The 13,913-nt window shown below is 41.1% G+C and overlaps 1 protein-coding gene across 6 annotated transcripts in view; it reads right to left on the bottom strand.

Moving 5' to 3' along the window:
* Positions 1 to 13,913, bottom strand: part of LOC115216521 (DNA repair and recombination protein RAD54B) — a 73,570-nt gene that overhangs the window by 2,657 nt on the left and 57,000 nt on the right. For all 6 annotated transcript variants that reach the window (XM_029785974.2, XM_036509093.1, XM_029785964.2 and 3 more), the window contains exons 16-24: positions 12,041 to 12,152; positions 9,707 to 9,886; positions 9,080 to 9,285; positions 8,313 to 8,480; positions 7,029 to 7,155; positions 5,683 to 5,789; positions 5,136 to 5,201; positions 3,413 to 3,526; positions 479 to 631 (exon numbers count right to left, since the gene is read on the bottom strand). In XM_029785974.2, coding sequence (XP_029641834.1) covers positions 479 to 631; positions 3,413 to 3,526; positions 5,136 to 5,201; positions 5,683 to 5,789; positions 7,029 to 7,155; positions 8,313 to 8,480; positions 9,080 to 9,285; positions 9,707 to 9,886; positions 12,041 to 12,152 — 1,233 coding nt within the window. The remainder of the gene's footprint in view (positions 1 to 478; positions 632 to 3,412; positions 3,527 to 5,135; positions 5,202 to 5,682; positions 5,790 to 7,028; positions 7,156 to 8,312; positions 8,481 to 9,079; positions 9,286 to 9,706; positions 9,887 to 12,040; positions 12,153 to 13,913) is intronic.

Below are 13,913 nucleotides of genomic sequence, written 5' to 3'. Positions count from 1 at the left end.
TTCACGAGCAGGCTCTTCTGTTAATCGGATCAACTGGAAATCCAGGAGAGGAAATATCTATAAAATCAGTTATTACTGTTTAGCCCCAGTCGACCACAGACACACACCCATTCAAAGGCAATCCATCCATGACCATCTCTTTCTTCAGACATAACAAACCTGTGATATACATCATCCAATGTCCTTTCCCTGTTTTTCTAGATAGTAGTACGATAGAAAGGAAAACTGGCTGCTATTTCTAGCACACCAAGTACCCACGTGTGGACTTTCCTCCCTGTAAATTTTTAACTGTAATGTTAGTTAATTTTTGGGCTCAAAAAGCAAAAAGCAAGGCCATGTAGGGGGACACGGAGTTATGTACAGGGTGGTGTTCATGTAAAGAGTTCAGGCCACTTAAGCTAAAATCCCAGTAGATGTTGATTAATTGGTGTTAATAAGCATTGATTAATTATAGGGGTGTGAAATAATATGATCTTACCAGTACATCAGTCTCTGGGACAGCACCAAGTTGACATGGTCGAACTGGGGTCAGTTTGTTAGGGATTTCCTCGATATGTCCACCAGTTCTACAGGGACACTTCAACAGATCGTGTGTATCACATTGGGTTTGTTCATTCAGTGTAAAAAGATCCTGTTTCAAATAAAGCATGGAAAAATTTAACCAAATCTATATATATAAATAATAACATATATATGTATATACACAGAGCACTATATATATATATATATACTCTTTTACTTGTTTCAGTCATTTGACTGCGGCCATGCTGGAGCACCGCCTTTAGTCGAGCAACTCAACCCCGGGACTTATTCTTTGTAAGCCCAGTACTTATTCTATCGGTCTCCTTTTGCCGAACCGCTAAGTGACGGGGACGTAAACACACCAGCATCGGTTGTCAAGCAATGCTAAGGGGACAAACACAGACACACAAACACACACATGCATACATATATATATATATGCATATATACGACGGGCTTCTTTCAGTTTCCGTCTACCAAATCCACTCACAAGACTTTGGTCAGCCCGAGGCTATAGTAGAAGACACGTGCCCAAGGTGCCACGCAGTGGGACTGAACCCAGAACCATGTGGTTGGTAAACAAGCTACTTACCACACAGCCACTCCTGCGCCTATAAATATATATATATATATATTTTAGCATGATGATGATGATGATTATCCGGTCAAGTGTAATTGCTTACTGAGACTCACATTGTTTGGAATTGATCTTGTATTATCTTGGGGCTTTGCGATTTTGAGGATGTAGTCATTTATTTTTAGAATGACATTGTAGGTTAAGTGTGAGGAGCTGGATCTCACCAGTTTGAACATAAAACAGAACATTTGGGCCAGATATGGCCAGTTTAACTGCTGAAGGGTTAAAACACTTAACGCCTTCTGGGAAATGATCAAACTCACTCATGCAAAACAGAGCATGCCACAGTTCCATTGTGTAGACCAGTGCTTTTCAAACTTTTTACTGGAGCGGAACCCCAAGGAAACATTCCACTGGCTCGAGGAACCCGTGCAATAATTTAATTGTCTTATGCACACATATCTGCACAGGAGAATTAAAAATTACTGCTGATTTTAGCAGTTTTGTAACTTCTTGCGGAACCCCTGGACTGTACTGGCAGAACCCTAAGGTTCCGCGGAACCCTGGTAAAAAACCACTGGTGTAGACTAATACGAACTTATAGGCACAAAAGAGATGGAAGTGGGAATTGAAACAGACGAAGAAGACTTTGGATGTAGAAGATGTACCGAAGAGGTGGGAGGAGTAAGAGGAATTGAGGAATGAAAAACCTCTGACTAAACCTAGAATCATAGAATTAGGAAGTAAACGTCTGAATCATATAACCATATCTGCCCTCTGTATACATAAAATGTAGGCGCAGAAGTGGCTGTGTGGTAAGTAGCTTGCTAACCAACCACATGGTTCCGGGTTCAGTCCCACTGCGTGGCATCTTGGGCAAGTGTCTTCTGCTATAGCCCCGGGCCGACCAATGCCTTGTGAGTGGATTTGGTAGACGGAAACTGAAAGAAGCCTGTCGTATATATGTATATATATGTATATGTATATATATATATGTATGTATGTGTATGTGTTTGTGTGTCTGTGTTTGTACCCCTATTATCGCTTGATAACCGATGCTGGTGTGTTTACGTCCCCGTCACTTAGCGGTTCGGCAAAAGAGACCAATAGAATAAGTACTGGGCTTACAAAGAATAAGTCCCAGGGTCGATTTGCTCGACCAAAGGCGGTGCTCCAGCATGGCCACAGTCAAATGACTGAAACAAGTAAAAGAGAGAGTATAGGGTATACATATACATTTTATATACAATCTACATGTGCACACACACATTCGATATAAGCATTTACATTCTAGTTATATCTAGACATGGGTTGGATAATTGACAGGATCGAAAAGGCCCAAGACCTGCATCAAACTTCACTCTCTTCTTAGGCCTGCTCCCTACGGCTGGATGCTTTTCCTGGTGCCAACCACTTGGCAGAGGACCGAGGGCTTTTGTGGTTTTTGTTTTTCTTCATGCCATCAGAACTTGTGAGGTTTCTATGCAGCTAGCGAAACCACAAATGCCAAGGGGCAGCTTTATGCGAGGAGATAAGGACCAGAGCAGAAAAGGTTTCTTGTTGTAGAGGGGCCACATGACTATTCACAATTTAGGAAAAAGGGTTGGGGTGATTGGGGTGGAGTGGTAAAAAGATGATAATAATAATGATGATGATAGTAGTAGTGGTAATGAGTTACCTGAGTGGATGATACAGGGATGAGGTGGGTTATATCAGGAACAGAGGGATGAGGGATGTGAGTAAGTACATAAAATGATGATATATAGAAATGGAGGCGAGCTGGCAGAAACGTTAGCATGCCGGGCGAAATGCTTAGCAGTATTTCATCTGTGTTACGTTGTGAGTTCAAATTCCACTGAGGTCGACTTTGCCTTTCATCCTTTCGGGGTCGATAAATTAAGTACCAGTTACGCACTGGGGTCGATGTAATCGACTTAATACCTATGTCTGTCCTTGTTTGTCCCCTCTGTGTTTAGCCCATTGTGGGGAATAAAGAAATAGATATATAGAAATGGAGGAAGGCAGAGAGGAAGAGAGGGAGAGAGAGAAAGAAAGAAATATTTCAGGGTTTATTATCATTCGGTATAATCAGGGCCAGCTCAAGGCACCGGCAACTTGGGCAGTCGCTAGGGGGCGCTAAGAAGGGCATGACAAAGACAAGGAAATTTCCACAACCGTCAGCTTGTACATGCCGAAGTTCAGCTTGCCCAGGGTACCAGCAACCCTGAGGCCGGTTCTGAGTATAAGATTAAGTTAAGAATGGAGTTGTGAGTGTGTCTCTCACCCAAATGTCAAAAGAATATTGATGCTTACACGAAGTTCTTCAAGGGAAAATTTCACCTTCCCCTTCTCACGGCACTCAATTACTGCTCCGCTAAGGCTTTGCTTATTTATCTGCCGTTGATAGATTTTCTCCTCAATGGTTCCCTAACAAAAGAAACAACGACAACAACATTATTATATGGAACTAGCAGTATCGCCCGGCGTTGCTCGGGTTTGTAAGGGAAATAACTATATAAGCATTTTTAGAGAGTTATAGCCAAAAAATAGTAAAAAAATGCATTAAAAATGGAAAAAAAATTATGGTAAATTTTTTTTTTAATTGTTGACTCATCGTAGACATTTTTAGAGAGTTACTTCCCTTATATAATAGCGAAAAAAATGCATTAAAATGGAAAAAAATTATGGTAAATTTTTTCTTAAATCGTAGACTCATCGTAGATGTGCACTAATACCCAGAAGGGCTCTATATGAATCACGACTATAAGATACTGTTAAACTGCACCGCAAAATGTGGGAGTAGTTAGGAATCTAAATCGTAGGAGACAGACACACAACTTCACTTTTATATATAAAGATATTGCCATTAAGAAAAAAAAACAAACTACAAAACAAAAGAGCAATTACATTGCAGAGTTTAATTAATTCATTACATTTTATTCATCTTTCCAGCTCCACCCTGGGCATCCACCCCCACCCTCCACAGAAGTGCAAGTTTCCCGCTGGCATGGGTCGGAGAGTAACTCGATCTGATGGATGTGAAGACTGCATCATGCCCCAATGCCTCCTTTGGAATGGTTGGATGCCTTCCCAAATGCCAGCCTTATTATGTTCTTTTGTGGCATCAGAACTGGTGGGGTTGCCATGCAGCCAGCAATATTAAGATCTGCATTGATTGAGTGGGGATACAGGAGCGAAAGAGAGGAAAATGATTTTATATTTGAAGCACCATTCATGCATGGGTCGTTGCCAGTGATGCCTGACTGGCTCCCAAAAAGCACACAAAAAGCACCATTCAAGCATGGTCAATGCCAGTACCGCCTGGCTGGCCTTCATGCCAGTAGCATGTAAAAAGCACCCACTACACTCTCGGAGTGGTTGGCATTAGGAAGGGCATCCAGCTGTAGAAACTCTGCCAGATCAAGACTGGAGCCTGGTGCAGCCTTCTGGTTTGCCAGCCCTCAGTCAAACCGTCCAACCCATGCCAGCATGGAAAGCGGACGTTAAACAATGACAATGATGAGGGAGCAACCCCTTTGAGACCAATTCACTTGAAATTGTCCCTAATTCTAACATAAATTTCTTGTTTTAAAGGGATCCAAATTAAAACCCGTCATCAAACTTTCATTCTACTCCAGGTTCCAAACACCAGCTTAATAACGACAAAGTTGTTTCACTAAAATTCTTCATTATTTACAAAATTATTTGAAATAAGGGCAGTGCACATCAGTGTCTCCATTGTTCAATGAATAGTTCTTCATTTACAATGATTGAATGTGATTTGAGGGAGATTTGGTTGCTATTTCTAACAGGTTTACTGACCATGTAAAGTAGAATTACTGGAAGAGTGAGATCAAATCCTCTCTTGTGAAAAATGAACAATAAAAAGAATAAAAATAAGAGGGGAAAAAAAGATGAGGGGACAGAAGATGAAGAGGATCAAGAGAAGGAGGAGAAGAAGAAGGAGAGAGAGAGAAAGAGAAAGAGAGAGTAGCTATTTCAATGTTTTGGGACTTCCAGTTGTAATTGTACTTACGGTTGTAAGAAGTCTATATAAATGGACCTTCCGCTTCTGACCATCTCTCCATACACGGGCCATTGCCTGGTTAGAAAGGATAATTAGGAATAATGAACAACTGGTCAAAGTGGAAATAGCTAATTACAAAAAGTAAGACAGGTAAAGACCAATAATAAAAACAGTTACACATAAAGGTAAATGGTAGAACGAGTTATATACCAAAGGTAAAACAGGTGTACAACAGGTATGCAAAATAAAAAATATTTCCTTTTTGAGCGATACCAGGCTCAAGAGGACCGGTTTCCTGGTTTCAGTGGTATATAAATCTCCCACCTGGATGGGACACCGATCCATCACAGGGTGGCTCATTTTTGCCAGCTGAGCAGACTGAGGCAACATGAAATGAAATGTTTTGCTTAAGAACACTATGCGTTACCCAGCTGGGAATTGAAACCACAATCTTAAGCTCATGAGTCCAACACGCTAACTAACCACTAAGCCACGTTCCTCCACAACAGGTATCCAAACAAGGTAAAATGCATAATCCAAATATAGCGAAACTTACCTGAATGTCGTTAGCGGGATTCCAATCAATATCGTATAGAATGAGACGTGAAGCCCCAACCAGGTTCAGTCCAACACCTCCAGCTTTTAAACTTAGTAGAAAAATAACTGCAAACGAGAAACAAACAAAGGTGAGAATAAAACACACAAATAAATACAGAGAGAAACCATTAAAAATATTAAGTCATGTGACAGTTTACATCTTGTTGTTGTTGATGTTGTTGTTGTTGTTGTGCTGAACTGCCATTAGAGTCTCTGTCTAATTTTATTTTGAATCCTCCAGGAATGGCCTACACATTGAATCCACTGGAATACTAGCAAGTGCGGTTCTGTGGTAAGAAGCTTGCTTCCCAACCACATGGTTCCAGGTTCAAGTCCCACTGTGTGGCACCTCGGGCAAGAGTTTTCTACTATAGCTTTGACTGACCAAAGCCTTGTGAGTGGATTTGGAAGACGGAAACTGAAAGAAGCCCATCATGTGTATATATATATATATATATATATATAATATATATATATATATGTATATGTATAATGTGTGTATGTGCATGTGTTTCTTTGTGTCTGTATTTGTCTCCCCCCCCCCAGCCACTGCCTGACTACTGCTGTTTGTTTGTTTATGTCCCCATAACTTAGCAGTTCTGTAAAAGAGACCAATAGAAAAAAATGTATTGGGGTCAATTCATTCAACCGAAAATCTTTCAAGGCATTGCTCCAGCATGGCCACAGTCTAACAACTGAAACTAGTAGAGAATAAAGATACAGATCAACAAAACTGAACCGCCCACAAAATGCATGCAACTTGTGCATCATCATCATCGTTTAACATCCGCTTTCCATGCCGGTATGGGTTGGACAGTTTGACTGAAGACTGGCAAGCCAGAAGGCTGCACCACAATCCAATTTGATCTGGTAAGATTTCTACAGCTTGATGCCCTTCCTAACGCCAACCACTCTGAGACTCTAGAGGGTGCTTTTTACGTGCCACCGGCACAGGGGCCAGTCCAGCAGCACTGGCATCAACCACATTTAGATGATGCATTTCACATGCCACCGAAACAGGAGCCAGTCAGGGGACACTGGCCACAGCTGCGATTTTGGAAATAACCTCTTCCTACCAGTTCCAATCCCAGATGATAAGAAAGGGGTCATAGCACACTGCCCTTCCTCCTTTCACCATTAAACCAAAAAAGAAAGAAGAAAGTACAGTTGGAGAAATGAAAGTTAACCAGAAGCTGTTAACACGGTTTGGTCATCTTGTTTAAAGTTCCATAGACTGCCTCACTACCAAACTCCATCAATTCCCCCCTCGTCCATTTACATCGAATAACTCTGGAAGATACTTACAATGGTTGGAGTTCTGTGTATTAAATTGTTTCACAATGTTCAATCTATTGTTGCTGGGTGTTTGTCCGTCAAGACGACAACAATTGTAACCTTGAGATTCACAGAAATCAGACAGTAAATCCAATGTCTAAAATAGATAAACAAAATATACAAATCATCATCATCATCATCATTATTATCATCATCATCACTTAACATCCACATTTGCATGCTGGCATGGGTTAGAAAGTTTGACAAGATCCAATGGGTCCAAAGACTGCATTGTGCTGCAATGCCTGTTCTATGGCTGGAGACCCTTTCCAATACCAACTGCTTCACAGAATGTACTGGATGCTTCTTTTCATGGCAGCACCATTTCTGAGGTCACCATGCACCTGACAAGACTAAGATCTTCATTGACTCTGTATGGGTACAGTAAGAAAGTGGGGGTTGCTTTATGCAGTAAGAAACTCTTAAGGGACCACACAGCAGAAGGTCTTTAGAGAAGAAACCCTGCCTTAGGCAAGTTTTTCAGCCGTTCCACTGACACCTTTTAGCCATTTGGATACCGGAGACTTGTGCATTTAAACTGCTTGGAGACTCCATCTAGTTGGAACTCCTTTCCATTGACTCAGCTTTTAAACTTATATTTGAAGAAGAAATAACATTGGCCACCATGGTACTGGTGAAACGTCAATTCTGTCAGAATGCGGAAACAAGAGGGTACAAGAAGTTTATTGAAATAGGTTTTATAAGCACCATCCAAATGTGGCCGATGCCAGTGTCACCAACTCTGGCTCCGTTTCCAAGCAAAGTATCATTTCCCCCCAGGGCCAAACAGGTTTTGCGGAATATTGGAAAAGAACAACACTGCTTGTATGACAGTGACACTCGTTTACAACTGTCACATGGTGTCACTACAAAGAGACACAAACATACACACACTCCAATCCACATACACACATAAATACAATTGCATAGTAGTGCTCCAGCATGGCTGCGGTCCTACAATTGAAACTATTAGAAGAATCAAAAAAATACATGTATGTGAGAGAGGGAGAGAGAGTGAGGGGGGAGAGAGGGGGAGAGAGAGAGAGAGAGAGCAGTTTCTTTCACTTTCCATTAACCAAAGTCCACTCACAAGGCTTTGGTTGGCCTGAGGTTATCGCAGATGTTTTCCCGTAGAACTGAACCTGGGACCATGTGTTCCAGAAGCGAATTTCTTAATTCGCACAGGTATGTGACTAGTCAAACAAACACATCCATTCTAAAGCCTTACACCTGAAATATAACTGAGAGGCTCACCTTTGTATGATTGGCAATTAGTACAACTTTTTCCCTGGGTGTGGTTGCAAATATACCACTGAGTATTGCGGCCAGGACATTCAGTTTGCTGCCATGCTCCAGTAACTTGTCTTTGACAGAATAACCTTGTGGGTAGAATGCTGCTAAACCTTGATAGACGCTACCTTCCTGGAACAAGATGAACAAATTCCTTTAGTCGTTAATCAATATTAGAAAATGTCAGGGTCTTCGTTTAGGAAAACAAATTAAAAAACATTGTTAGATTTTTGAGAGGTTTTCAATATTTCCTTTCATTGTCGACTATGTCAATATAATGAGTCTGTCTCACTTTGCCAGATGTGAAATGACTAAAGAATTATGGAAAATTATAGTGAAGAGACACAGATGTGAAATGACTAAAGAATTATGGAAAATTATAGTGAAGGGACACAGATGTAAAATGACTAAAGAATTATGGAAAATTATAGTGAAGGGACACAGATGTAAAATGACTAAAGAATTATGGAAAATTATAGTGAAGGGACACAGATGTAAAATGACTAAAGAATTATGGAAAATTATAGTGAAGGGACACATGTAAAATGACTAAAGAATTATGGAAAATTATAGTGAAGGGACACAGATGTAAAATGACTAAAGGATCATGGAGAAATTTTGGACACAGAGAATGGCATTATATCATGGAAAAATGGTTGAGAAATTATTGAATGTGGAACAAAAGCAAACTGTTTTATTGATAGAAATTCAAACAAGCCTCGTGACATTACCTCATCTTCATCACTGTCGTTTGACACCAGTGACTGATAGAGCAATGCTGGATGATTGCACAGTTTCTTGAGAGCTGCTATACTAATTAAATGAGACGCACCATCATAATGACCAGCCAGAAACCGTCGAATCATCTGCGAGGAAAGAATCTGTCTGTACAAAGTCAACTGAAGACTAGACGGACGGCAAAATACAACCAGCTCGACTGAAATGAGATTTTAGAAAATGGCATTTGCAGAGCATTAGAATTGCTTCAAGTTGGAATTATAAATAACAAAGATGATGATGATGATGATGATGAAGAAATACAGTAATAACAACAAACAAACCAGAAAACATGGAGATTGAACTGTTCAAGCTTAACCCTTTTGATACCAACCCAGCTGAAACCACCTCTGGCTCTAAGTACAAATGTCTTGTTTTCATAAGTTCTGAATTAAAATCTGCCACCAAACCTTAGTCACAATTTATGTTCCTAACACTAGCTTAATGATAACTAAATTATTTTACTAAATTCTTTGTTATATTTAAAGAAATTGAAAGAACAACAGAGCATCTCAAAATAAATACGGTAACGAAAGGGTTAAGAAGAAAAAAAATTATGTGAAGAAACTCTTGATCTTTACCTTTTGGAGGGAGATATTTGTTGTTGATATCTTGACACCGACGTAAGAGGAATAATTTTGTGAGCCGAGTCAGTTCGGCTGCTCGTTCCATACCAAGGTTGACGTCGTCTTTGCTTGCTGTCGGCTGTCGTGATGTGATTATAGGCAGTTCATAGATTTTGTGAAAAGACGAAGAAGTTCCTACAGGGAAAAAATAACAACACATCAGTTGAGTTGTTCGGTTTAGAAGAAATGGGTTAGGGTGTTTTAGGGAGCAAAGAAATAAGAACACAAAACCCTGCACAACATATAATGGGAGGGCATGGTTGGATAGTCATGAAGTTTACTTCACAATTATATGACCTCAGGTTAGGGTGGTGAGAGCTTGAACAATCATCAGCACATCAGACAAAATCCTTGACAGCATTTCTTTCGACTCATTATGCAGAGATCAACTTTGCTCATCATTCTTTAGGGGTCAATAAAATAAAAACCATTTCAGCATTGGGGGGTCAATGTAACTGAATAGCTCTCTCCCCTAAAACTGCTGGCTTTGTAAAGAAATTTTGAAACCATTATAGCCTCAGGTCAACCAAAATTGTGTGAAATTTGGTAGACAGAAACTATATGGAATCCTGCCAGAGGAATCCCTGCTGTTCTGGAGGGTGAGAGTGGTAGACTTAACCCTTTAGCATTCAGATTACTCTATCAAATGTATTGCTTGTTGATGCCATACCCCTCTGGCCCCTGTGGCGGTGGCATGTAAAAAAACACCCACTACACTCTTGGAGTGGTTGGTGTTAGGAAGGGCATCCATCTGTAGAAACCTTGCCAGATCAGATTGGGGCCTGGTGCAGCCTCCTGGCTTCCCAGACCCCAGTCAACCCATCCAACCCATGCTAGCATGGAAAAGGGACATTAAACGATGATGATGATGATGATGACGATGATGATTCACATTGCTTTGAATTGGTCATGCATTATCTGAAGGCTTCAAGATTTCGATGATGTGGTTGTTTGCTTTTGGAATGACATTGTAGGGCAGGTGTGAGAGGCTGGATCTGGCTGGTTTGAATATTTGGACCAAATATGTCCAGCTTGGATGCTGAGGGGTTAATAAACACTATTAACCCGAAATGGCTCAAAAGCTACAACATGCCAACTGGGAAATAGTGTCACTCTGTGAGGCTGGCTGGCACATAAACAGCGTTGCTGCTTGACAAGTGGGCCAAGGGAGCGATCTCGTTCGTTGCGCACCCTCCTCCCCAATAGTTCAAAGGCTTCTACCACCAGACAGCTTTGTTAGCACTGGCTGCTGGAGCTGAAACCAACACGACTCTGTCGGAAGGTAAGTCTAGAGAGGGTGCGCAGACCAAAACTACTTGCCCTTCCCCTCCATTGGTCAGTTGAAGCTTAGATTGTGTTACGCATCAGTTTGACCGTTAGCTGGCACTGGCTGAAGCCTACTGGCGAGTATTTGAAAGGAAATTTGGCAGGGTGGTCACTCGCCCACTGACACTCATTGATGCTGCATTGAAGAAACCAAGGAACAAAAAGGTCAAAGGAAAAAAAAACGTACTCAACACTGAAGACACTTCAAAAAGGGGGGGTGGCACCACAAGGAAAACAGTTGAGGAGTAGGGGCCAAAACTGGATGTAGTTCCCCCTGAACATGTCCTTAGCCACTGGATCCTATAAAGGAGCTATTGAGGGAGTGAACCACGAAATGTGGTTGGAATTCCTAGCCTTTGACCCCTTCAGTACCTTTACTGGCATCCACTCATCATCATCATCGTTTGATGTCCGCTTTCCATGCTGGCATGGGTTGGATGGTTTGTCTGAGGACTGGTGAGCCAGGAAGCTGCACCAGGCTCCAGTCTGATTTGGTAAGGTTTCTACAGCTGGACGCCCTTCCTAACACCAACCACTCAAAGAGTGTAATGGGTGCTTTTTACGTGCTACCATCATGGGGGCCAGTCAGATGGCACTGGCATCGATCATGTTTGAACGGTGCTTGTTATGTGCCATCAGAACGGGAGCCAGTCAGGGGCCACTGGCATCAACCACATTCAGATGATGCATTTTACATGCTACCGGAAGAGGGGCCAGTCAGGGGGCACTGGCCACAGCTACGATTTTGGAAATAACCTCTTCCAACCAGTTCTAGTCCCAGACGATAAGAAAGGGGTCATAGCACACTGCCCTTCTTCCTTTCACCAATAAAACAAAAAAGTATTTTTTTCTTTTTTTTTAAGTTGAAAATAAAAACTTAAAGAAAGAACAAAAGTAGTTGGAGAAATGAAAGTTAACCAGAAGCTATGAACACAGTTTGGTCTTAATGTTCCATAGACTTACCCAAGATTCCTGGATTACAAAACTCTACAATGGCAAAGAATTCTTGTAAGTCATTCTGCACCGGTGTCCCACTCAAAACAAGACGTCTGCGAACAGGGAGACTGTTTAGCAACTGGAATTATAAGAAACAGGGTTCTAGTTTCATTTCGAGTTGATAGTCATGGACCCTATGCCCTCGTACACAAAAGAGGGTCATTAACTAGAGGGAACTAGAAGAAGTAGTAACATACTAACTAGATTAACAATACATTTAAGCAGACATGTAGGAAAAATGCAACATGGGCGAGGAGGCGATAAGAGAATACCTCCAACACTCCTCACTTCCACCATGTACTCATTTCGAATATGGTAGTTTCTTATTTGTCACTTTTCAACTAGTAGAGATACTAGGGTGGACACTAGCAAACTGACATATCAATACTGATATATATATATATAAATATAATTTATAAATAAGAACAAAAGAAAAAAAATTTCTATGCCAAATATGCCAAGAATAGACTTTAAATCGTCAATAACCACATATAATTCATCACTTATTCCATGGGTGCAAGTAACCATTTCATTTATTTCTTAATGTATTTACCACTAATGACAAGAAAATTCTTTATGAATTAACTCAAAAATCGGACTGAATCAGTAATAACAGAATTTTTTAGAAATTTCTGTCAGCTTGCTTCAAGACGCATGCTTATAGTGATGAATTATTATCATCATCATCATTGTTCGACCGTGGTCGAGACAATGGAATCTACCATGTTGCGCCAGACTTCACGGTCCATCATAGCATTACGGAGGTCCTGTTGCTGGATGCCTGTATCCCTGGAGATTACATCAGGGTAGGAGAGTGTGCGCCCTCTGGTGTCGCGAGTAGATGGCTTCCAGAGGAGAAGAGTAGAAATTACCTCTTTTTCATCTCTACAACAATGTCCAGCAAACTGGACTCTCCTACCTTTCACAAGAGATGACACAGGTGGTAGTTTCCCATATATTTGCATTTTAGTTGGATGGCGCCTCCACGAGAGATTTTGAGCTCTCATAAGGAGGCGAGTATAGGTTCCATCCAACCGCCTCTCAAGCTTCTTTGATAACGTCCAGGTTTCTGAGCCATATAGTAGAATTGGTTCGACTGGCTTTGAAGATTTTAAGTTTGAAATCTCTACTTAGATTTGATGACCAGATGTTATGCATGTCATTACAGGCTGACCAGGCCATACCCTTTCTGGTTAGAAAGTCTTTTCCAGATGATGATATGTATGACCCAAGATATTTATAATCAGAAACCATATTTAAAGGTGCTGTTGAGAGTGTGGATGATGCAATCACTGTTGGACAGGCACTTGTTTATGTATCAGTCTTGGCCTCATTGAGGTAAAGACCTACACAATTTGAGGCTTGTTCAAGAGATTGTAAAAGAGACTGGGCATTGGAGAGAGAATCACTGATAAGAGGGATGTCGTCAGCAAAGTCAGTGTCTGTCAAGTACTCAGCTGGGTGTCTGGAACTTCTTCTTGGTTTTATTTCAAAGCCCTTGCCAGAGATGGTATCAACTGACATACGTAGCACATAATCAACAACAATGATGAAAAGAAATGGGGCGAGTGTGTCTCCCTGCAGTATTCCGGCCTCGATCGAGAAAGATGATGTTTCTCCATCAGGGGTTAAGATGGTTGAAGACGTATCTGTGTAGAGGACCTTGATGGCAGAAATAATTTTGTCTGGTATCCCATAGAGCTTAAGGATTTCAAACATCTTGCACCTATCTACAGAATCGAACGCTTTAGAAAAGTCTACAAATACCATTGCAAGATCGCGATTAAATGCTTTTGATTCTTCAATAAGTCTGCGCAGGCATAGTATCTGGCTCAGCGTT

This window comes from Octopus sinensis, linkage group LG1, assembly GCF_006345805.1.
Source record: "Octopus sinensis linkage group LG1, ASM634580v1, whole genome shotgun sequence".
Taxonomy (NCBI): domain Eukaryota; kingdom Metazoa; phylum Mollusca; class Cephalopoda; order Octopoda; family Octopodidae; genus Octopus; species Octopus sinensis.
The sequence above is the reverse complement of the archived record's forward strand: the minus strand, read 5'-3'. Positions and strand labels throughout refer to the sequence as shown.